Genomic DNA, 25,666 nt, shown 5'->3' with positions numbered 1-25,666 from the left:
AGAAAACTTATGGAAGCAAACAAAAATCATAATAAATGGAAATTTTTAGTTAATACCTAATATAGTCATTGATTATAGTTGTTTATTCAATTTAGTCCTAAATGACTTTTTGTGCACAATTTAGTTCTCGACGTTGATGGTTTTACATAATTTAGTCATTTGTTAAAAATTTTGTTAGTTGATTGTTAGAAATAGGGTCCTAATGGTAATTTCTCATCCTTCATCCCATTTGGGATGATTCCTTCTCCCCCTTATTATTAAGATCCACGCAAAAATGTAAATTTTCGTAACTAAATATTTATTTAATCTGTATTTATTTATTTATGGTTGAAGTTGATTTGAGTACGAAGATTCCATTTCTACGTGGATCTTAATAAGAGGAAGACAAATGAATAATCTCAAATGGGATGAAGGATGAAAAATTACCATTAGGACCCTATTTTTAACAGTTAACTAATAGAACTTTTAACAAAGGACTAAATTGTGTAAAACCATCAAAGTCGAAGTGTAAATTGAGCACAAAAAGTCATTTTTTGAGTAAATTGAGTAAAACAACTATAGTTGAGGACTACATTGAGTATTAACTCGAATTTTCTCGCTCTGCTCCTGAGGTTAGAGGACTATTGCTTGGTACCACGTTCGTATTGAGAGGGTTCAATTTTGCGTCTTTGCCCACAATCTGATCACTTAGGAATCAACTGAATTTATTCATGTAGATGGATTATGCATTTTCTTGAGACATAATGTGATCAGGCATGCATCCGAATGGATGAAAATCATGAATTGTGTTTCTCTGGGTCAACTAATTAAAAAAAAAAAATACTTACTCCATCCCATTTTATGTGTTAGTTCGTTTAACGAGAATTAATTGAAGTTATTTTAATTTCAATTTTTTTTTTTAATATTGAGTTTAATATTAGTATATAAAATGTATATATTTAGAAACTACATTACAAATATTATAAAACATAAAAAAAAATTAAATTAAAAAATACTAAAGAAAATAAGCAAAGAAAAAATATTTGATTTAAACAATGAATGGTAAACAAGATACGTCAAATCGAACATGGAGAGTAATAATTTAGGGATACTAATAAAATAATAAGCAAAGAAAAAATATTTAGTTTAAACAATGAATGGTAAACAAGATACGTCAAATCGGACATGGAGAATAATAATTTAGGGATACTAATAAAATATAATAATATAGAGTGAGAGTAGTCAAGTTTATAAAGAATGAAATATTTATTATGAAAAATGTAATACTAATCAAAAATAACTTGATGATCACTTATGAGAAAAAATGTGATAATTTTTATGAAAATGTAATACTTTTAAATAAAAAATATAATATTTAGGAGTTAAAGAGTTACTTATGATAAAAAAAAAAAAAAAAAAAAGTGTAATACTAATCAGAGATAAATTAAATGATTATTATTTATGAGAGAAAACATAACAATTATGATGAAAAGTGTAATACTAATTATGGATAAATTGATTATTACTTATAAAGAAACATGTACTCCGTAATACTTATTAAGAAAAATGTGATGCTTTTGAGAAAAAATGTGTAATGTTTTAACATAAAAATATACTCTCTGTCCCATTTTATGTTCTATTTACTATTCATTGGTCAAATCAACTCTTTTTTTTTTGTTTATTTTCTTTAGTATTTTAGACTCATTTTTAAATTTGATTTTTTGTGTTTAATAGTACTTTTAGTGTAGTTTCTAAATATATAATTTTTTATATACTAATACAAAACTTAATATTATGAAAAATTAAATAAAAAATAACTTCATTTAAGCCTCGTTAATCGAACCAGACACATAAAATGAGACGAAGGGAGTTATATTTTGGGGTTTAAGAGTTACTTATTAGTTATGATGAAAAATGTAATACTCCGTACTTATTAAAAAAACTTGACCTGTCTCATGGATAAAGATCTATAAAATGGTCTCATAGGATATTTTGTCAATATATATATTAAACATAAGTCTTTTTTTACCCGCTCATCTTAGAGAAAGATTTATGTTTTGAAATTTGAAATCGATTCCCTTTTTTTGGGGCATTAAATAACAATATATGATAAGTTAATTTTTGAGTACTACTGACTCTGTTACAATATAGTATTTGTTCATAACTACTTTATCAACCTACTGAAGAACAAAGCGCAAATTATGTTGTGCAACTGAATGCACCATGCGCATGGTGCATACGATGCAAAACGACGTCGTTTTGGTTAAAAAACGCGCGTCCCACTTAAAAAAGAAATCAGGTTCGATTCCCGGCAATAGCATTTTTATATATCCATAAATTCATAACTATATATCCATAAATTCATAACTATATATCCACAAATTCATAACTATATATCCACAGTGAATGAATGAAATAAAAATTCACAATAAATGAACTAAATATCCACAATGAATGAACTAAAGATCCACAATGATTGAACTAAATATCCACAATGAATGAACTAAAGATCCACAATGATTGAACTAAATATCCACAATGAATGAACTAAATATCCATAAATTCATAACTATATATCCAGAAATTCATAACTATATATCCATAAATTCATAACTATATATCCACAGTGAATGAATGAAGTAAATATCTACAATGAATGAACTAAATATCCACAATGAATGAACTAAATATCCAGAAATTCATAACTATATATCCAGAAATTCATAACTATATATCCACAATAATGCTATTGCCAAGAATCAAACCTGAATTTTTTTTTTAAAGTGGAACGCACGTTTTTAGTCAAAACGACGTCGTTTTGCATCGTATGCACCATGCGCATGGTGCATTTGGTTGCACAGCATAACTATTGAGCACAAAGAGTTAATATCATCCACAGGAGATCGAACCCAGACTTCCTATGCATTACTTTTATGGTAACAAATTTCAAAATAGGTAAAATTTAGTTATGATTTAAGCTATTTTTAAATTTTGAACCGTGAAATTGAAATCAGATCATAATGAGTCTAATTCTAAGGTGAGATCGAAACCTACAATCTTTATAAATTATAACTGTAGTTATCTACTTTTTTTTTTAATCTCTGAAACATTTTCTTCTCAGATTTGGAATATATATGAGAAAATAATTTTGTGGTCCAAGAAAGACAGCAAACTCTTTGACGACCAAACATACGGATGTGACCCCAACTCAAATTTGATTTGGTCAGTGTTTGTTTGTTTGTTTGCTGATAATTGTTTTCCAACTAATGGAAGTGATTGAAACATATGTTTTTTTCAAACAAAAGGAGTGGAAGACGTGAATGTAGCAGTTACACTTGTTTTTGTCTTGTTAAAAAGGTCACTTTCCTAGCTAAAATAATTGCTCTTTACTCAGTAATTTTTTAAAGTGATATAATTATTCATGCATTGCACTTAATCATATTTATCAGCCTAGTTGATCACCTTATCCACACGATATAATAAACATGAACAGGAACGGAGCCAAAGGGACAGGGGGTCAGCTGCCCCCTTACCTCATTCCCACCTCATATATAATTTTTGTATGTATATATAATATATGTGTTAGTATTAGTAAAATAAAACTATTAAATATCAACAAGAATTGATTTAGATGAGTTGGTTGAGCACATGTTGAGTTATGATAAAGGATAGGGGTTTGAATCTTGACATTAACATTTTATTTTTTTTGACTCATTTCCTATGGTTTTAACATAGTCGCGTTTTTAATAGCTGTTTAATATTTAATACACATACATATATATAACATTCTTTTATATTAATAATGAGATGTGTTTATTTTTTTTTTTAAAAAAAATTATCTCTTTTGTTTTAATGTTTCGTCTTTACTGGAAAAAAATATGAATCATTCCCTACTTCTTTGTCCCCCCTCCCAACCGAATCTTTGACTCCGTCTCTGAACATGAATTTTGTGTATTATGTTAAGTGTTTGTGTTCTCAGCTCTATAATACACAGAATTCATGTTCATTATATCGTGTTCATGTGTACGTGTATTATGATTTATGAACATAAATTATGTGCATTGAATCAGGATCCAAAGTGCACTATGGATCCTAGTCCACGTTATAACGATTGCCGATAAAAGAGGTTGGCCATACTTTTAGCCAACTGCTAAAATAACACAGTTTCTTCGACCCACTAATAAGTTACTTAAATGTTATCGAAAGGTGTTGGTAATAAGAGATCCTACCAATATCATTTCCCAACACACTTTCTCATTGATCTGGTTGGAAGACCAGCTTGTCATTTCCTCAAACACGTACCAACTCAGAAATGCACTCCAACATATCAGCAGGGCCGTACTATCATTTTATAGGTCCAGCACAAAATAAAAACAAGGGTCCTTAATATATAAAGTTAAAAAATTATATTGGTTAATTAAAAATAATTACATAATAGTTTTAAACTTTTGTAAACATATAATTTTTTTATTAAAAAAAAAACATTTTAGAATAGCCTTGGAATAATGTCATTCAAACTTTGGGCCCCTATATGAAGTGTAACTATAAACTAATTCAACGTTCGTTAATATATATTTATTAACTGATGAGATAAGTATATCAAATGGTTGTAATTGTTAAGTAGATTTAAAATTAATAAATAATTTTGGAGTCATGGATTCAAATCTTTGCATATGCAAGCATTTTTTTTTAACTTAATCAAAAGATAAAAGACCAAGTTAGAGGGTCCCTCCCGACGTTAGCCCAGGACGAGTGCCCATCTCGCCCGCCCTCAGGGTCGGCCCTGCATAACAGCCAGCTGATTGGTGTATATCAGTTTCCCAAGCGAGTGGGTGGGGCCTCCTGAGGCTAGGCGACAATTGACATGTAGTTGGGTCATCAAGGGTATGGTCAGACTAGCTCGGCAACACTAGGTAAGAGTGACACTTCTTACCATATAACAACATCATCATCAAGACAAGAAGCAAGAGACCGCGGGGAGGGAGACTAGTAATGGGGATATACATCACCCTATGTAAGCCCCTACCTGATCCAACCCCAACTGAGCCACGGATGACCCGTGGTAACTTGAGGAAGAAACCCTAAAGCCGAGAATACTTGTGTGTACTTACTAGCCACACCCGGTTAGCGGCCTGCAAACACACTCCCTGACCCATACCAAACTCAATATGACGTCGTGATCTATATCAAGGTTTGTCCCATGTCTTATTGCACCCTTTTCGTGTTAATCAGACCTTTAGCGACACTTGGCAAAATTGACCCAACCTTTAAGGCACGTGTAAGTTATGTCGGAGTGTCGACATGTGTCCTAAACCCCTCTATACCGCAAGATCTGCTCAACCAGGGAGGGGAGAGAACTCGAGAAGCTTTGAATCATCTTAGCCTTCCTGACTTAAATCCTTAGTTTTATACCTCGTATTTTAGTAGACGATTTTCACTATTAACACTAAATAAATTTCAGAGTGCATCCACTGATAACTAACCGCACACTCAAGTTTAATGAAATGATATGTTACAATGTAATGAGCACATGTGCACTTTTTGAGATCTTGAGTGCGCTCTTAATTACCCGTTGATGCACTATTAGCTATCAAGTGATGCACTGTTAAACATATTTAGTGCACATCCAATGTTTGTAATAGTTATAAAAACGTCCCCGCATTTTCCCCTTATTTTTAAGTTTTAACCATTGGTTGTCCGATAATTCTAGATGGACGGTTGAAATTATCCCGCATTTTTTACAAAAATACATGTTTTCACTTAAACATGTCCACATATATATATTGATAGGGAATATTCCTCGGGTATACCTACATATACGTACTGTATACCTGCTCAGTATCAAGTCAGGTCACCAAGAGGAATTATTCTCAACCTTGACCGAACTTAAAACTAACTGACCTGACCTAAGTGTCAAGATCAAGCAAATGCTTCGTCAACATTAGGCTTTTGTTCCTCCTTGGGGTCGACCCCGACCTTCTTAGGTCGGAAAGTTCGCCCCGAGCAAGACTACTTAAAGAGTGAAAGATCAGGAATATTGCAACACGTGGACATTGTGGCGTTGTTCCCGAGCTAGCCGATTGCATGCGCGACAGATGTCAGGCATACCGAGAGCCGTGCATGTGTCTTCTTTCTTCCCCTATAAACATCACATTTAATGTTGAAGGAGGAGATTTTTTTTCGTGGGGAGGAGGGCGCGGGGGGGGGGGGGGGGGGGGGAAGGGGGGGATCTTCACCTACCAAACCAGAGCTTGGGACCCTCAAACCTCACGTCATTTCCCGAACTTAAGACTTAAACCAACAAGTAGACTATTAAAGGACCCATCTATGATCCGACCTTGCGAACGGTACAAAAAAGTTGTTTATCACGCTCATACTGATCTCCAACCATGTATCCATACTTGGATTTCTTTCATGAACCTGAAGCTGAGGATAGTAACTTCGATTTACAGTCATATCCCCCCGTGCTTGGAAGGAAGGGCCCGAACAGAGAAAAGAAAGCAGAACAACTCAAGGGTGCACGGGATATCGTGTCGGGCATAGATTTGAGGAAACCATGCCAGAATGCGGTGGGAATTCAAACTGATCTGACCGGAGAGAACCCTGTAGAATTCAAGGAAGGAGTTGAGAAGGTGGGAGAACGGGAAGGTTAGAGGAGCTTTGAGGGAGTCAAGGTGGATCCCGATCCACTCTCCCCGATGTCGTTCTTTGATGTTCCCTAGGTTTCGCCGGGTATCAAACGTCACTCAGTCGGTTAAAAGGGAGGATATCTCCTCAAGCTCGATGCGGGTGAGTAAAGGGAGATGTTTTTCCACAGCTTCGCTGCTTAGATATTTATGCTTCCCACACGTTAAGGTGAGAGCTCGAATTTGTGGATATGGGCCACCAGTAGAAGAAGAAACTAGGACAATAGTGGTGGCCCGGGGAATAGAAGCATGAGGTCGGGAAGAAGATAGTTTAGGGTTTAAAAGTGTCGGGCCGTTGGTGTTCGTCCGGATGGCAATGCCTCTTCTTGTTTGGGTAGCCTTACTTCTCTCAGCCGGTCCTCGGTGGGAACCTTTGCGACACTTGGAGATGTGCCTTGGACCTTGGAAAACTCTTCCACCTCACGGAGGGTCGAGTCGTAGGAAGAGACTTCGAAGGATCCGAACTCAACCTCATCGTCGTAGTCCTGAACGGAGGTGTTTTAGCTGTCAAAGGTTAACATGTCTCATTTTTTTAGGAGGGGAAGACATGTTAGAATGAAAAAGGCAGGACGTGCATAAACCCTAAGTATAATAGCAAAGGTAGGGAAAGTAATTGAGACCGGGAGAGGATTCTTACCGAGAAGTGTAGATGGAAGCAATGCTAAGCTTTGGTATGAAATCCTGTTCAAGTCAACTAGCTCGGGAAGCTCTCGAGTTTGCAAAGAAGAGAAAGCGTAAATTTGGCCTACCACCATGCTCTATTTATGTCGGTGAGCGGTGGGAAAATTTTGAAAATTGGAACGAATCCCTAGACGATCAGCAATTTGTTGACACGTGTCTGACGACGAGACACGAACGGTGATCCACGTCTCGACCAGTGAACCTGCACTATATTCCATTCAGGCCCTACAAAAGGGGTTTCTAGAGTTGTTTTGATCGGACATTTTACATTTTATACGTACTGTATACCTGCTCGATCGGACATTTTACATTTTATACGTACTGTATACCTGCTGACTCTGACTTTAAGATTGACCGACCTGACCTAAGTGTGGAGACCGAGCAAATGCTTCGTCAACATTAGGTTTTGTTCGCCCCGAGCCTAAACCAACTACCAAATCAGAGCTCAAAACCCTTTGACCTCACATCATTTTCCGAGTTTAAGACTTAAACCAACAAGCATACTATTCAGTGGCGGACCCAGGAATTTTTCCCAGTGGGGGCGAAACATTAAAATAAAACAGATAGTTTGAAGAAAAAAAATGAAACACTTAAAAAAGTATAGCTATAAATATTGTTAGATATAAATGAAAAGTAAAACACATAAAACTTTTATAAAAATATTCATAACAAAATATGAAACATAATTAATTTGATAAAATAATTCGAATAAATCACACATCTCATTAATAATAATAATAATAATAATAAAAAAGGTTATATAAGCAAAGGATTCGAACCCTTTCCCTCCTCATAATTACACATGCCTCTTGCCAACTAATCTAACACCACTATTGTTTGTTATTGTCAATTTTCTTTTACTTATTTTAAATCCTGTACTATATATACATACAAAGATTATATAACTGAACATAAAAGCCAAGCGTTTGGTGGGGGATTCGAACCCTTGCCCTTCTCATAATTAAACACAAATCTTGCCAACTGATCTAACACCTCTATTATTTACTACTATCAATTTTCTTTTACTTATTTTAAATCCTGTACTATATATACATATATACATACAAAGATTATATATGGGGTGGGGGTGGGGGCAGCTACCCCCATTGTAGGTCCGCCTCTGATACTATTAACCGAGAACCGACCCTTTAATAGTCTAGCTCGAACCCAACACCTCTCACATAGGGAAGCAAACTTTTTACCAGCGGACCACAAGTTCCTTGGTTATTATTATTATTTTTTTGATTGATCTAAAATCTGACCTAATTAGTTACCTAAAATTTTCCCATTCGGTTTTTTTTTTTTTATTAAATCCCTAATCGCCATACACGCACGCGGCACGGCTCTAAGCCTACACCGGCACCTGCAGCGGCAGTAGCGCTCGCCCTGCAACCTAGCAACGTCAGGCAGTCCTCCCGGCGACACCAGCACACCGCTCACGGCTTCAGGCAGTCCACGGCAGACGGTCGACGGCACTGGTAATTTCTGTTCCTTCTCAACTTATGGATGGGTGTACGATTTTGGGCGAGTGGGTTACTGGGTTATGGTTTAAGTTTGCATAATTTCCTAAAATGTTTATGAAATCCTTTATCATCTTCATTCTTTAGTAGCAAAGGTATACTTTTTATTTCAAGGATATTTATAAATTGCTAGGATGCTACAATTGTGGCTGAGTATATTTTTGGAGGAGTTTCCTTCAATTTAGGAGTTTTCTTCTTTAGTAGAAAACATGTGATTTTCTTCTTCTCCCAAAAGGTTCCCCAATCCCAAGGTCCCACATCCCGGCCTACAGAGCATTTTGTAGGGTGTAAATCATGGTAATTCAATAGCCAAATGTCGGGATCAGCCCACTTTCTGAACATCGGTCTCTTCTTTCAAATACTGTCTACTGAAACATGTGATTTTCTTGAGGATATGTATGTTTGCTCATATGCTATGATGGGTGGGTGAGTGGGTTAGGGTGCAAGTGTGGAGTTATGAAATCCTTTAGGAGTTTGATTCTTTAGTATATAAGACATTTTATTTTTTATCATGTTTATGTGTATTTGCTAGAGCCTTCATGCTGGTGGAACTTAAGTGCTATGGTATCAATTTAAAGATCTTTTCCTGAACAGGGAAAGGCTTCTGAAAAATTCTTGTTCAGTATTTGAATTTGGTTATATTTAATATTGGGAACATGAATTCTCACCAAGAATCCCCATCCCCACATAATCCCGGCGGGTGTGAGGATGGGAAAATATATCCTCGAATGCAGGGGCAGGGATCGGGATGGGAAGTCAGGGTAGTTGGTGGTTGCAATTTTCCCCGAGTTCTTTGTAAAGTAATCTTTTTGCCTCTTATCTACTCGGGCCAAAGCATGCACTAAATAGAATTCTTATTTATTCATTGAAGCGGTATTGTAATCTAAAGATCGTTCCCGGAGTTTATAGCACTAAGGAGCGATAGAAATGGAGGACGAGACTAGTAGTGGCATTGGTTCTACTTCTAAGGATGGGATGCCGGTGGAGGAATGTCAAAACATGATTCAAAAGAGTCTCCAAACTCCAACGGTGAAGTTCTTGATGGAACATCTGAAGAAAGGCGGTTGTGAGATCAGCAACAATTTCATAAAGGCCGACCATTGTGATGGCAAGATTAGCGGCGGTTATGTCCAGGGGAAAGGAATAGTAATATGTAGCAACCACTTGACCATGCAAGACGAGGTAAGCCAGGTCATCAAACACGAGCTTATTCATGCATACGACGAATGCCAGACCGCAAACCTGAACTGGGCCGATTGTGCTCACCACGCGTGTAGTGAGATTAGAGCTAACCATCTCAGTGGCGACTGCCATTTCAAACGGGAGTTGCTGCGAGGATACCTGAAGATGCGTGGCCACGAGCAAGATTGTGTGAAGCGAAGAGCGATGAAGTCCGTGAAAAGTAACCCTTACTGTTCAGAAGCTGCTGCTAAGGATGCCATTGAAGCAGTCTGGGATATTTGTTACAATGATACTCGGCCCTTTGATCGAGCTCCGTGAAGATATGATAATCGCGGTTAGCTTCTTAGAGAGATACAAAATTTTTGGTAATATTGCTCCACTTTTGACTTGAAGCATTGCAATTGAGAATAGAAATTGTATTCTTTTTGTGATAATCTTGTGGTTTTGTGTACACATTAGATCTTACATTTGGGTCAGTTTATGATATGAGATATGATATGGTAGACATAATTTGATATTTTGATAGCTTTTATTGACAAAAAAAATTAAAAAAAAAAATTAAAAAAAAATTAAAAATTAAAATTAAAATTAATTATAAAGAATACCTGTGAAAATACAATCGATCTATGTTGCATGTTCTCAAGCAGTGTGTGAATGGCAATCTTTGGAATTTTGTTACTCTTCTAACCTTGCATAGCAGTGCCATATAGTTGCACATAAAGGTGTACTGTATTTTCTATCTTTTCCAAAATACATGTTAGTAGGGATCTCAATCCTACTCGGAGTTCAATTGGCTAGCCCGATAAAATTGAAAAATTTTAGGGTTAGGCTTAAAATATTTTAGCCCGATAAGTCTAGTGGCATGAACTAACTTGAAATTTTGTGGTCTAGCTTGATAGTCCGAACCATTTAAGGTTATTTTTTATTGTAGAATAATACTTTTAAATTCTAATACAAATCATATTTAAATTAAATAATAAACTTGGGGTGTCGGTAAGGGTGATGGGTTATACGGGTTGGCTTGTGGGTTACACAAGCCAACTTGTATAACCCAGGTACCCCTATGGGCTAAATAGGTTGGGTTGTTCGAGCAAGTTGGAAAAATATACAATTCGGTCCGCTTAAAAACCGAACTAAACGAGCCCAATCTACGTCGGTTGGGCTAGTTTTGACAACTCTAAATGTGCATATCCTCTCTCAATTTTTAATTTTAGTTCACTAGTTCAGTCCACCCGATAAGTCTGATAGCCCGAGGTTTAGGGTTAGGACCACCCGAACAAAAAAATAAAAAGTAAATAAAATAAAAACCAATAAGTTGGACTGGACTAACCCGAAATGGCGAAATTGAGCAAGCTAGCCTAATTGATATCCGTACATGTTAGCTTTTGCATGTTCTCAACAACCAAAATACATTTTAAAAATTATAAATATCTTTTAATAATAGCTGACCGCGGGTCAAATCCTCAACTGGCCTGACGAGCTGTAGTAGTCATGCACCGACTCCTTACCTACACCGAGGCAGGAGGCAAATTATGATGTGCAACTGTGTGCACCTGTTGCAAAACGATGCCATTCCAAATTTTTTTAAAAAAAAAATTCCTTTTTCATTGCTGTTAATGGCGTTAGGCGGTTTCCTTTCGCATTCTAACATTCCATTCTCTCTTCACAATTGCACAGTTTAGATATTATGAATCTACTGTATTTAAATTATGAATCTACAGTATAGAAATTATGAATCTTCCCAGATGCTCTGTCGGACCGGGGTGTGGGGGGCCCATGGGGTTGGTGATTCAACCTTTTGAGAAGAATAAATATATGTTCATAATTATAGAGGTATATGTTCATAATTTTTTATGTTCATATTCCCAATTGTTGAACTCTGTATTCACAAATCACAGAACTATATGTTCATAATTTGATAACTATACAGTTTATAAATTATAAATCTACAGTACAGAAATTATGAATCTACAGTACAGATATTATGAATCTGCAGTATAAAAATTATGAATCTACCGTATAGAAATTATGAATATTGTATTTAAATTATAAATTTACGATTTAGAAATTATGAATCTACAGTATAGATTTAATAAATCTACAGTATAAAAATTATAAATTAGAATCGTGCACACCTTACACGTTTCGAGACAGGACCACCAAAATACATTTTAAAAAATATAAATATATCTGTTAAATAATAGCCCGAGACAGGACGGATAGGCCCGGGAAGCAAAATTTTAACGGCTTTATTTATAAGAACAATCGTTGCATGTGAATTAGAAATGTTTGAACATAAAAAAAATTTTGTCAAGAATGGGATTCGAACCCATGCCCTTTCGGACCAGTACCTGAAACTGGCGCCTTAGACCAACTCGGCCATCTTGACGTTTTGTTTTGTTTATGTTCTTTTATCAATTTATTATGACCTTTGAGAGCTTTAGATTAAGGAACATTCCTTCAACTAAATTTGTAATTGGTGATTGATTAATTATTTATCACTCGTTAATATATTAATTATTGTTTAGTTATATGATTTATTATTCATCGTCTTGGCATAAATTATCTCATTTATTAAATTTAAGATAGACACTTAATTTGTGATAAATTAATTATTGCATTCGTATTCTTTGGTTGAAATATGAGATCTAAATAAAAAAATATTTCATTTAATTTTTATCATAATTAATTCAATATTAATAAATAAACTTTATAACTTATTATTAGTAAAAGAAAATTTGTAAAAACTTATGTCACAATATAATTAATTCGTATATAATACTATTGTCTAGTAATTAATTAATTAATTAATATAAAATTATTTAATATTTAATATAATAATAATAATAATAATAATAATAATAATAATAAATGTTTTATGAGTCTTTGTATCACATCCCTATTAGTCACGAGTTCTACTACATAGACTTCCAAATCATACTCCCTGATGTGACAAGTACTAATTGACTACTTTTTTTATGTGAGTTCCAATACAAGTGTCTACATCAAGATTTTGTGTGTGGAGTAAAAATTGAGGGTAGAAAATAAGAGTACATGTATTTTTCGCTAGTCAATAATAAACCTTACTATTTATCTAATTAGTAATGGAAAAAGAGGTCCACAAGAATAGCTCAACAAATCACAGAGATCAAAGATTAAGTCTCAGCAACAGTATAGAAACAATCTCTCAAAACGAATCTAACATCTATTAATCAGTTGAGTCACCATAATTTACCCCCACAAACTTGACGGGCCGGGGGAAATCAAGGTTGACTAAGGCAAAGATTATGAATCGCACAATGTTAATCTACATAGGACTGTAAACCAACCCAACCAACGAAATTAAAAGCATTGAATACTGTCTTCCTCTCTATCTATATATTTATACATAAGTTACTGCCTGTCCATATAATAAATGAAAATGAAATCTATCAACTATTACTGATCTATCTAGTGCTACAATATATTGCTACAATATCCCCTCCCTTTCTCACACAATGAAATGAGACAGCCAAAGAATACTTACTAGCACAGTTGCATCATATCCCATAAGTAGAATAAAGTTGTGAGTTCCACAACTGGAGATCAGGTTCAACAGGCAGGCTTTACAGGAAGCAGCATGAAAGAAGAATCAGACTTGCGTGTGTACCTGCTCGGTGCCTCGGTCTATCTTTTGTTAGTTTGCCCATGCCAGTAAGGCCAGTTTCCGAGGACAGAATAAAAAGTTAACTGCCACCACTTGGAGTAGTTCAAGTCACTTCTATGGGATTCAATGTATATAAATATGTATGGTGCTGCCAAGTTAGATTTTGTTAGTTTCAGTACTAGCAAATGTGGGATTCTCTATTCTGCCTGCCCTGCCGCCTCCAAAGCAGGCAAAAGGTCACACCTCGCAAGATTTGCCGAGATGCTTATTCAACCCAATCAGGAGCAAATGGCTGTAAGATAATTTTAAGTTTGTTTTATACACATCACCTCCACCTTGAAGCAGAAAGTTGTTTCTTTTTGCTTTTCTTTAGAATTGCAGACATGTGTTCAACAGTCTTCTGGGAAGACTGGGTCTCAGTGGTCTCACCAGTCAACCACTGCAAAGCTTCGGAGGCAGCAGCCTTTTCTGCTTCTTTCTTACTACCGCAAGGCTGCCCAACAAAATCCAACCCATTGAACATTACAACAGCTCGGAATTTATTGTTTTTTAGTTGTGTAATCTTGTAACTGGGAGATTGATGTCCGGCTCGGACAAGCAGCGTTTGGAGATGAGACTTTGGATTATCACCGCCACTACCCTTACTCGAGACCATGCCTGCTTCTGCATCTTTTCTAGACTTGATGGCAGATGATGGTATCTGACGCCCAAACACAAATCGACCTTCACATTGATCCTCTGAAACCAGCATTCTTACTGCTGATATGAGCTCATCATGATTTCCTAGGTTTAACTTAGGATTCAGAAGCTGTACCAAGACAAAAGGTGAATTCATCATTGGGAAATTTCCACTTAAACAATAAGCCTGCACAAAACTTGCACTGGCATGCACAGAAAGGATGAACAGATGGAAGAAATTAAAGTGCTGCTCCTCACTTGACCGGAATTGAGAGAAACCTTAAAACAATTATGTTTTTTAGAGTACAAGTAAGAATGTGTTGGATCTTTAGTCAGAATAGGACTATCCATGCTATTGTGTTAGAATCCTAGTTATCCAATGTTATGTAAGGGTTTTATGTCTTTTTTTACAAGAATTTTCAACAATAATAATATACATTCCATCATGCCAATGACCTTCTGGTCTAGTGGCATGAAGTGGCTCTCCCAAATGGGAGGTGGTCATGGGTTTGAGCCCCAGTGGGGCGGTATTGACTCTGTGTTTCAGTAGGCTGAGAAAGTAGCTATGAAGAGATACTACATTGTAACAGAGTCAGTACTCAGAATATATATATATATATATATATATATATATATATATATATATATATATATATATATATATATATATATACACACACACACACACACATTCCATCATAGTACCAATAGTATGGTAAATTCCCTTATTCATTGTGTCAAGGAATATCTACTCTTTTATGTTGTCACAACATGAGAACAATGGCATCTCTCAAGTATACAAGGTGCAATTTATAAATGCGAATCAACAAACTTTCACGAGGTTCACATGCTCAGACTGATGGGAAGGTTTAGATTATGAGTAGAATTGTAGTTAGGATAAGAAAAGACTATCTATACTATTGGGTTTCTTAATTTTAGTTTGAATATTATCTAATGTTATGTAATCCTTGTAGGAAGGGTCTTTACGAGTGATTCTTATGTAAAAGAATTTCCATCAATAATAATATATTCTATCAATCCTGAAAACCTAAAAAACCAAACTGTCAGAGAGCAAATGTTACATACCTTTTCATGGATTAGTTCATAAAGTTCCTTCTTCAACCTTACATATGTGGTTGCTAGAGTGGGATTCATGAAAAACTCCAAGTATCCTCCCAGCATTTTTAAGTGCCCGTGCTGTTCACACACCAAAACAAAAAACAAAAAGAAGAGCTATAACAGTGTCGGTAGAGGCACATTGCATATATAATTATTTAGGACTCAATTAAGTTATTATAAGAGCACCTTAAAAAGGAATACTTTTCAATTTATTTCCCCAAGGAGCTAATTGTTTAAGGAAGAAAAAAACTTACAGCACTGTCTCTCGTAATATTTCCCCCAAATAAGATAACCATAGAATCTGAAACAGCTGTAGAATCACGGAGGAAGACTGCATTAACTTTCACTTTTTCATTGAACACAAGCCACGGGTATGGAATTCTAGGTTCTAGGCCATTCACAGAGTTCTGTGACAGAAAAAAGCAGAAAAAAAAAACACAATATCAAAATTTAGATTCTGAAAAAACAAATAATATCTCCATGACCGAGAATTAATCACTTTACCGAGTACAAGAGAACTGCTCCATCCTCCATTGTTTTCAATGATATTGACTTCTCCTTGTTCTGTCAAAAATATACTTCCATAAGTTCTCAATTACCAAAATAATTACAGATGCAATGATTTCCCAAAGAGTTCAGTGAGCATCTATGAATGAGTGTCGGCATAGAAACATTTCATTCTGATAAATCAATGACAACATCAAACACCCTATGTTTATTGAACAGACCAGCAAGGCCACATATTTGACAAACACTATAATAGAATATAGAAGTTTCAATTGAATAAATAAAGTTTGTGAATATAAATGACAGGTTTTAACCCATCTAAGAGGACTACTGACCACAACCGAGCATATTCCAGGAAATAGACCCGCACAGACAATTGCTCGAACAAGATGTTCATCATGGCTCCATATATTGCAACTTTCCCCACTATCTACTAAGCCAGAGTCCTTAAGAAGGTGGAAAAATTGCTTCCTAAGGGAATCAATAGCTTTTAGAGTTTGTGGAGAAAGAAAATTCTTCCAACAGTATTCATAACCAGATTGGTTCCTCTCAGCATCTTTCCAACCTTCATAAGCGCGGAAAAGAGTGAGGTGGTCACTGAAGTCACGAGCAGAAAACTGGGCTTTTGCTGATTCCGCAAGCTGCAAAAGTTACCAGCCACTATTAAATGGTGTTTCTCAAACTGCAGCAACCATTACGGTTGCATGTGTACTCTAATATTACATATTATAGAAAGTCATGACCTATTAACCCCAGCAATTTGGCAATAAATCTACAATAAAAACATAGGCTCAAATCTAGGAAAGTAGGAATGATTAGGCAATGTAAGAATTTCAAACAACGCACATTACTTGTAGAACAAAAAAACTGGAAATCTATTCAAAGTGTATTTTAATGATATTCAAGATGTTATCCAAAACTAAATAAACAAATTAAAATCAGGTCAATATCAAGAAATTCTAAACAGAAGCATCAACATGGGGGATTGATGTCAAAGTAAACACTATGAAGCTCACATAGCTATACGAGTCTCAACGAATATTATTTACACCTGTGAGTGCACTTCAAAGACCAAAAACATTACAAACATTAATAACAGTTTTAACGAACAATTTATCACACATGATAAGCATTCACTTCAAAGCTAGCCATGATATAATTTGCTCAACAATTATCTGGTCAGCAGATAATAGAAAAATAAACTCTTAAGAAAGTGAAAGATAAGAAAGCACTCAAGACTGAGAAGAATTGGGTATTTGGGTTACTAAAAATCTGGCAGCATATTAGGTTCACAGAATGAAATTTGGAGAAAAAGGAATCCTATCCATAGGGAATGGGCCAGGAATAGACTATTCTATTCTATTGTTCGGTCTAAAAGAATATACTTCAGGAATTGTAATCCAATGTTTGGTTGGTTTAAAAAATAAAAATGGAATAAGCATTCAAAAGACAAAGATATCTATATATCTAAATGCATACATAAATAAATACACACACACACACATGTATAAATATATGTATAGACATGGTTCTATATTATCTGTTATATAGAAGTATAAAGAAAAGAGCATTTTTGGTATTATGAAAAATAGCCGAAAAATAGCTACTCTTGAAGACTCGGGAATAGCTAATACCAAACAATGGAACAGGTCTATTCCCAAGAAAGTTATTTCGTTCTCAACCTATTCCATGAAACAAATGTGCTGAGTGACTAAATTGAAGCTTTCTAGGCACCATAGATATCTATATTTTTCAAATTATGGAACTTCAAACAACATAATCATAGAAACACACAAAGCTATTTCAAACAATGTAAAAGCATTACTGCCTGAGTAATTAGTTTTAATATCTGAAAATATTAAATGACTTACATCTTTCTTGTCAAATGGCATCAAGAATGGATCTCGTAAACTTAGGCCAGCAACAATAGTCATTATAGGATCAAGGCAGTTAAAAATTGAACCTAGTATGAGCATTTTTCCAAGTTTTGGTTCAACTGGAAGCATTGACAAGTTGCGTCCTATAAGCAAAATGGCACATTAGTCATGCAATTTTATCTAAGAATTGTACATCTAAATTATCACATGGATTGAACTTATGAGAAATAGATTGACCACTCCTCCCTCAAGAAAAAGAGTTCTCCTTTACCAAGAAGTGTAAGATTTTCATCTTCATCAAAGGCACCAATCATCTTCAAATACTCAATGGCATTTTGAACCTGCAAAATAATGTCACCATAAGAATGTAATTAGGAACAAAATAATAATAATAATAATTATTATTATTATTATTATTATTATTATTATAATATAATAATATAATAATATAATAATAATAATAATAATTATTATTATTATTATATAATAATAATAATAATAATTAGCCAGGATAATGAGGCTTAATAGGCACATGAGCAAATAGAATGTGCTAAATAAAAAGGAACACAACGAGATACAGATAATAAGGGGAGAAAAGAAAGATAGCATTAACAAAGCCTGTTTTAGTACCGACTTACAGATAAAGATTCTGGTGGCTGCAAAGCCTTAGACAGAAATTCTGAAATACTTCCAAGTTGTAAACTTTTAATTTGCAGACATAAAGACTGAAGTGGCGTTCTCAAAAGCTCTGGCATTTGATATTCTGCAAAAGTATCATGCACACATCTAGGATAGAGATGATAGCACTCCCCAGGTTGAACACGACCAGCCCTTCCTTTTCTCTGTCAGGTTAAAAAATTTGTTAGCAACTTAGCACTAGCAGTACAAAATCACTAAATCAGATTCCAAAAGTTGAAGTAGTGGTCAATATGAATAAAGCATTCAAAATATCTGGGTGGATCTTTAGCATTAACATCAGCAAAGAAACTAATTAAAAATATTAGAATAGAGAAAAATCATACTTGCCGAGCAGAAGCTTTTGAAATCCAAGAAGGAAGCAAACATGGAGTGTTATTGAGTGCGTCATAAGATGTCTCTTTTGCCTTTCCACAGTCTAGCACAAAGACTACATCATTTATGGTGATGCTTGTTTCAGCCATATTGGTGGCTAGCACTATCTTCCTCACTCCATCTTCAGGCTTATCAAAAATAAGTCTCTGTTTTGCATACCGATAAAAGTCAATAGAAATGAAAAGTTATAGTGTAGCTAAAGCATCATAACATTCATTCCATGTATTATGTCTGTCAAAAGCTAAAAAGCACAAAAAGAAAATGATAAGAAAATGAGTAATCAGTCATCGTAAACAAACACTGAGGTGAATCTTTTACTCAGAAAATGAAGTCTATATTTACCTTAATGCGGCAAAAAAGATGCATTACATGTTGACTCTGATATCTTAAATCATGTATTTTTGAGCAGGCACATATATAGCATCAGTTTCTTCTTTTTCAATAGCAAATATTTTATTATAATGCCACAATATATCATTATTTGGGTTGTTAGGCATCCATTGAGGAAGTAGCAAAATAAACACGATTGAAAAGAAGAAAAAATAAAATAAATAAATAAAAGCCAAGCTAAGGAACTTCGAATGTGTAAGTAAATGGAAAACAAATTTCAACCACTGTTTAACATGATATTTAGTCAGTGGAGAAAAGTTAATACTCAGAGGACCCCAAATATCAAGAATTCTTTATCTTGCAGAAGGTTGATCTTCTAAAAGAATTCAGAAAGACATCACTGGTGAAATAAAAATGGAAGAGGTTAAGGGTATTTAAGCTGAGAAAACCTGCTCTGTGCTGGCCATAGAACCATGACAAGCAAGCAACAAAACTCTACTGGAATCTCCCAATAGTGGATTCGCTTGGAGCTGATCCTTTAGAGCATTTATGTCATCCCAACCGGTCATAAATACCAAAACAGCTCCAGGCCTTTCTCTTCTACATATATGGCAAAGAACATGCTCAATGAGGTTAAAGCCAATTGAATCTGGATTCCAGCACGATAATGATTCCCGAGTCCTAGGACTATACTCCCTAAAACTTGCAGTTTCAAGTGCATCCTGGCCCAAAACATGTAATTCAATTTCAATAGCAAGAAAATCAAAGCATGAGATCTTAGCATATAAGACATTTTTACCTCTACAGCTGAAGCAATTTGTGTTTTCCTCTTCCTAAGAGTTTGTTTCTGCATTTTCCACATCTTATCTTGACCATAATTATCAATCTGATTATATGGAGTCAATCGATACCCAGTCATTTCCAAAATATTCTCTAGGAAATGACTCCGAACTGGATAAGTAAAACCCTGAAAATGGTTATGACATAGTTGAATACATAGGAACTACAAAAATTTTGAGATTTCAAGAGGTATTTTTTACAAATTTCTTTATATATATGTGTGTGTGTGTGATTTCACTCACATTGCTTAAGAAAAAATTTGGCCAAATTGACAAAAAAGCAGTGTTATGACCAATAACTTTGGGTTGAGGAAGCAGTAGAAAATTTATTGAACTCAAGGAAAAGTTTGGATAAGTGGCATTCTTAATTTGAAGAGTGGGAGAGTGAATACTTAATATTTGTAGATAACCGGAATTGGATAAGCTGTTTACGATTGTATAGTCAACTTACAGGAATGTGAATCCTAGGAGCACCACCAAAATATGAGGAGAAAAGCTCAGCATTAAGTGTTGCACTCATCAAAATCAACCTCAATTCTGGCCGGCGATGAAGGAGGTCTTTGAGAACAATTAAAAGGAAATCTGAAATAAAAGGAAAACCCAGTAACATCATTGAAATTCACAAGTGAATCAATATCATAAATAACCCATTTATGAAATACCTTCATTCATTCCACGTTCATGAATCTCATCAACAATAACATGGGTAACACCCTCTAAATTCCGATCAACAAGCAATCTCCTTAAAAGGATTCCAGTAGTGCAAAACAGAAGACGTGTATCCCTCCCTTTCATCCCCTCAAGCCGAACTTTATAACCAACCTTTGAGAAGATTTTAAATCAGTAAGAGTAATTGAATCTTCCCATGACAAGATACAGAAAATTAACAGTAAAAGCTAAAAAAACTCACAGATTCTCCCAAATTCTCACCCCGCTCTGCAGCAACTCTTTCTGAAACTGCCATAGCAGATATTCGCCGAGGTTGAGTACAAATAATACTGCAGGTAGCTCCACGAGCAGCTTCAATCTCGGATTCTAAGATATATTGAGGCAGTTGTGTGGTTTTACCACATCCAGTTTCACCAGACACGACCACGACCTGCAATGAAGCTCAATTATTATCCTCATGAGAGAAGCTGGGGCATCCAATAAGGCAATAATTCGTTAAAATCCTACCAAATTCTCAGAAGTAAAAGCATATATCTTTACAAAATAATAAGTAATAATTGCATTATTGCAATAAGTCAGCCTACATAATGGGTTTTAATTTTTCTTTATTTTTGTAGAAAATAAATGCATTTGACTGCCCAGTGTTATCTTTAGTCTCCCAGGAGCTCTATTGGCAAGGAAAAGCCACCTTGGGCAGACCTTGCATTTAAATTTGGCTGCTCTATGTCTACTCAAGATGGCTATAAATATTTTACACCTTTGCTTCATCAAAATATCAATTAGTAAACTCCTTTTTTCTAATTTTTTTATATGGAGTAGGTCATAATAGGTTTGATATTTGTTAGACCTAGTAAAAATATAATTCAATTGCAAGTTTAGGGATTATTCAGTGTTCAGTAAATAGAGAATTTTTCCTTTTTTTTCTGAGAAATGGAAAAATAAAGGTTTGTTCCAAGTGCAATTTGTTTTCCCAAGTGAAAATGGAAAACAATTTTCAAAACTTTCCAACTTTGATAGAGTTGGAAAACAAGCTCAAAATTGTTTTCCAAATTGGAAAACGCAGGTGAATAATACCCGTGGGTACTGTTTTATTCTGTTCATCATTTTATCTCTCCAATTAAGAGAAAAGACTAGCCTATGACTGAGATGGATGACAGAAAACCATGTAATTATTCCAGGCTAAGTATTGTCACTCTCTGGCACAGATCCTTCATCCTTGTGAGATGCAAAAAGTCATGTTAGACCTAGAAATATATGTTTCTATACACACACACACACAAATACAGACATATATATACACACACAGCAAAAGCAGAGCTATAATTGCAAAAGCTAATTCAAATAAATCAAAGGTTGAATGAACAAGGTACCTGATTCTGAGAAATCGCATTTAATAATGATTCCCTCTCTTTATATGCAGGAAGACTCCTTCGAAATTCTATCATCTTTTGACCTTCTAGAGACTCCTATAAAATAAGATGGTTGTCAAACCAAATATCAAATAAAATATAAAACCATGTGAAATAAAACATATGAACCGATATTATTACTAATGTTTCTTTCCATGTCAAAGAGTGAAAGTTTGACCCACCATTTCAGCAGTAGAATTGTAGAAAACACTGGTTTTCACATCTATATTCAAACCCTCACTACATTTCCAACAAAAAAATTTTGCATGTATAACAAATAACAATCCATGCCAATGAATTGTTATTGAATCAGAAATGATCATATCACCCCAAAATCCCAAATATTCTCTTAATTCTTAGAAGGTGTCAAAAGTTCAAATGATTAGGGAGATATAAAGGAAGGAATTCAATACGCCAATGATATTTAAAAAACCAAAAACTAAAAAAAAAAAAAAAAAAAAAAAAAAAAACAAAAAACAAAACAAACATAACCCAGCAAGATACAGCAAATAAAAGACACAATGATTACTCAGTGAGTGTGTGCCGTGACCAACATTGCATCACTGTCAGTATTAACATGGACTTACATAGTAATGAATAAAAAGTGCAAACTTTAGGTTACAACAAAATTTTTTATAGTAGTTGTATGCCTCATTTATACAAAAAAGGGAACAAGTAAGGAGTAGTTGAAAAACCAAAGTATATGTAATAGATGTTCCCACACTAAATTTTTACAGGCATAAACAAAACATTCACAGTATGCACTAAATGTTTACATAGTGTATATTAAATGTTCACATAGTATGTATTGAATGTTCAGAGTGTAAAGTGCACATTCAAATCATATGAAACAAATGTTGAAATATTACGAATTGTTAACAAGTATGACAACAATGGTTAAATCATATCTAAATGTGCACATCCAAGGCACACATTGCACTGTACACCCTAATTGAAAGAGAAAGTTCTTTCATGGTGAAGTATGAACCTGCCAATTTTGTTGTTTATATTGCATGTCCAAGCTCCTCCGCTGAAGGATTCTCTCAGCAACGATATTTCGTGAAGGGGGCTTCTCATTCTCACAAAGTTCATTGTCATTTGAAAATTTCTGGCCATTGCTAGATCTTGAAAAGTAATTATATTCTGAGCTTGTGTTATTGATAGACTTTTTAGAACAGTATGCTTTCAGAAGGGCATTTACACGATCTTGCAGTCCATGAGGTATGACCACCTATGAATTGTAAGAAAATTGAGTTACTTATCAAAGGAAACATATAGGGAAATTACACCATCAGCAAGAGCACAAGTGAAAGAGAAGAATAGAATGAACTCATTACCTCCCTCTGTGGACGCTTAGCATCCAGATCTGGTCTGTAGTTTGGTAATGGAACTTTACTAAAGACAACTACTTTATCAAATTGACAACTGCATCAAATTTAGGATTGAGATTACAAAAGTTAAAAGGAAGAAACACAATAAAAAATTTAATGGCATTCATTAATTGTAGAGGCAAAAACTATATGTAAAACAAGTTTGATATACCAATGTAAACCCATTCTGGTTGCTAGTGTTGATAGATGCCCAAAATCACGACGATCCTTTTTCTCTCTTGAGATCACTTCTTGTTCATTTTCATTACGCAATAGCATGGTTAACTTCCATCTCCACTCTTCAATATTACCAAGAGTTGAATCATCCTGTTACAAGAACACCAATTAAACCTAATATCTAAAGACCATAGTTTTTGGATATCTAGTAGTAAGAACACTAAGCAACACACTAATGTTCAGGGGGAAACTAGCAAATATTTCACAACGTATTCAGATAAGGGAAATATGCTGAGCAGACTGCACATTTGAAGCTATTAACTAAACTGTGGAACTGTAATATTTGCAATGAGTTTAGTAATACTGAAACCAATCGTGATCATATATTGTATCTAACAATCTGTACTTACCAGTATGACTCAAAGAGACATACATCTGCATCTGAAATAGAAATCTGTTTATGCCGGTGAATTATTAGGTGAATCCTTGCATTTATTTGCTACTAGTTTTCATAGCATTATGTAACAGAATATTTAAAATTAAGAAGACCCTAATCCTTAATATTTATCTTATCTTTCTATCATACTTTTTTGGCAAATATTAGGATGCATTTCACTCTTCTATTGCACCAGAAGAAAAGTATAGCTCAAACATATGCAAAGTATAGCTCAGTACTTTACTCCCAACAAGCCTTATTCTCAACAACTCTGCAGACAAGCCTAGTAAAATCCAGCAACATTTTTTTTATATAATTTTCCCAGCAAGCAGGGAAATTAAATGAGACAAAATTCAGTCTTTTAGATAGGAAGGTAAGCATTACGAAAAATCATACAAATAAAAAGAATATACATAGTATATTAACTAAAAGCTAAACACTTGCCAACTGCTTAGACTCGGGCTCAAATTCCCGATCAGACTCAGACTCTGAAGGGTACTCGGGGTACGCAAGCCGGCCAAACCCGAAATTCTGCTGATAAATATACGGCAAATTGAAAGGAGAGGACGCATTCCTGTTCCGCCTACGTATGATGGCTGCAGAGCAACAGAAGCCGAAGTTATGCAAGCGGTGGGGTGGCCTTGTGGTACGGAGAAGAATAGGGGATTTGTTTAAATGGAAGCGGCGGTAGAGCTGAAGAGAGACGGAGGTAGTGGTGGCGGCGGCCATAAGTGGAATGGCCCTTGGCCTTAATCTGCGGCAATTGTGTATAAGGTTAGAGTAGGCCATTGTTGAAATTTAGGAAGACATGGCTGAATTTCTGTGGATAGGGTTTTGGCGAGCGAGGGGTTTTGGAGGAGGGAAACCTGGCCGCTGGCGGGTCACTGGTTGGATGCTTGATCTTGTTGGAACCGGAAATAAAACATGGATGTATGACACTATTTGGTCAAATAATTAGTCAATCGATCGATTTTAAGTTTTTAACTAGTTTAACTTAGTTAAATAACCAATATGAATATTTGATAAATTAGTTTTTTTGTAATAATTTATTACTCTAAAAAACTAAAAGTCAAAAAGATGCTCAAAGTAACTTTTTGAGAAAGTCATTTTGTATGTAATAAGTTATCAGTTAACAGCACTCCAATCGGAATTTCCATAGCTAATTTCCTGAGAACATTTCTCACTGTTAATTAGCTCCCCTGACTGTACCATTCCACCTTCATTTGACTTCCCGGTAACCTGACCTAAAATAATATACTTTATCATAAAATATTCGACTTATATAATATAGAATTGATCGAAATTTTAATAATAAATCAAAATCGATCCGTTCGGTTCAAACCGAATAACATGAACTGTATTGACAACCCCTATATGGATGTGTAAGAAATAATAGGCACATATACACTTATACATCATTGTATATGTGATAATAAGGACTAACCTCCAGCCATAGTAGTTTGCTTAATTTGCCTTGTAGTTGATGTAGA

The 25,666-nt window shown here is 34.8% G+C and overlaps 2 protein-coding genes and 1 non-coding gene across 6 annotated transcripts; 1 reads left to right on the top strand and 2 right to left on the bottom strand.

Moving 5' to 3' along the window:
• The first annotated feature begins 8,604 nt into the window (after positions 1–8,604).
• Positions 8,605–10,569, top strand: LOC109172138 (mitochondrial inner membrane protease ATP23-like). Of its 4 annotated transcripts, none has more exons than XM_019321283.1 (2): positions 8,605–8,824; positions 9,738–10,569. In XM_019321283.1, exon 2 carries the CDS (start codon positions 9,794–9,796, stop codon positions 10,364–10,366), a length of 573 nt encoding a protein of 190 aa, XP_019176828.1. In that variant the 5' UTR covers positions 8,605–8,824; positions 9,738–9,793; the 3' UTR covers positions 10,367–10,569. The 4 variants fall into 4 exon arrangements, with proteins under 4 accessions (XP_019176828.1, XP_019176829.1, XP_019176827.1 ...); XM_019321284.1 differs by having other exon boundaries at positions 8,605–8,868; positions 9,765–10,569; XM_019321282.1 differs by having other exon boundaries at positions 8,606–8,824; positions 9,767–10,569.
• A 1,787-nt stretch (positions 10,570–12,356) lies between these two features.
• Positions 12,357–12,437, bottom strand: TRNAL-CAG. The gene has a single exon. It is a non-coding gene; the product is annotated as a tRNA-Leu (tRNA).
• A 796-nt stretch (positions 12,438–13,233) lies between these two features.
• LOC109172320 (DExH-box ATP-dependent RNA helicase DExH3) lies at positions 13,234–25,087 on the bottom strand. Its single transcript, XM_019321503.1, has 19 exons — positions 24,621–25,087; positions 23,736–23,890; positions 23,531–23,618; positions 23,182–23,424; positions 22,155–22,250; positions 21,026–21,214; positions 20,778–20,937; positions 20,567–20,697; positions 20,076–20,243; positions 19,726–19,998; positions 18,898–19,092; positions 18,514–18,717; positions 18,147–18,216; positions 17,870–18,018; positions 16,334–16,639; positions 15,996–16,055; positions 15,746–15,898; positions 15,459–15,569; positions 13,234–14,502 (listed from the first exon to the last, which is right to left on the bottom strand). The coding sequence occupies exons 1-19, from the start codon at positions 24,963–24,965 to the stop codon at positions 14,020–14,022; spliced, it is 3,579 nt and encodes a 1,192-aa protein (XP_019177048.1). The 5' UTR covers positions 24,966–25,087; the 3' UTR covers positions 13,234–14,019.
• Positions 25,088–25,666: the final 579 nt, after the last annotated feature.

Source organism: Ipomoea nil, unplaced genomic scaffold, assembly GCF_001879475.1.
Source record: "Ipomoea nil cultivar Tokyo-kokei standard unplaced genomic scaffold, Asagao_1.1 scaffold0415, whole genome shotgun sequence".
Classification (NCBI taxonomy): domain Eukaryota; kingdom Viridiplantae; phylum Streptophyta; class Magnoliopsida; order Solanales; family Convolvulaceae; genus Ipomoea; species Ipomoea nil.
Note: the sequence above shows the minus strand (reverse complement) of the source record. Positions and strands in the feature narration are given on the sequence as shown.

Coding starts and splice junctions, on each gene's coding strand:
- LOC109172138 (XM_019321283.1), top strand. CDS start 9,794: ATGGAGGACGAGACTAGTAGTGGCATTGGTTCTACTTCTAAGGATGGG.
- LOC109172320 (XM_019321503.1), bottom strand. CDS start 24,965: ATGGCCTACTCTAACCTTATACACAATTGCCGCAGATTAAGGCCAAGG. Junction 21,215..22,154: donor ATGCGATTTCTCAGAATCAG/GTACCTTGTTCA, acceptor GCTTCATTGCAG/GTCGTGGTCGTGTCTGGTGA. Junction 20,244..20,566: donor CTCCTAGGATTCACATTCCT/GTAAGTTGACTA, acceptor AACCATTTTCAG/GGTTTTACTTATCCAGTTCG.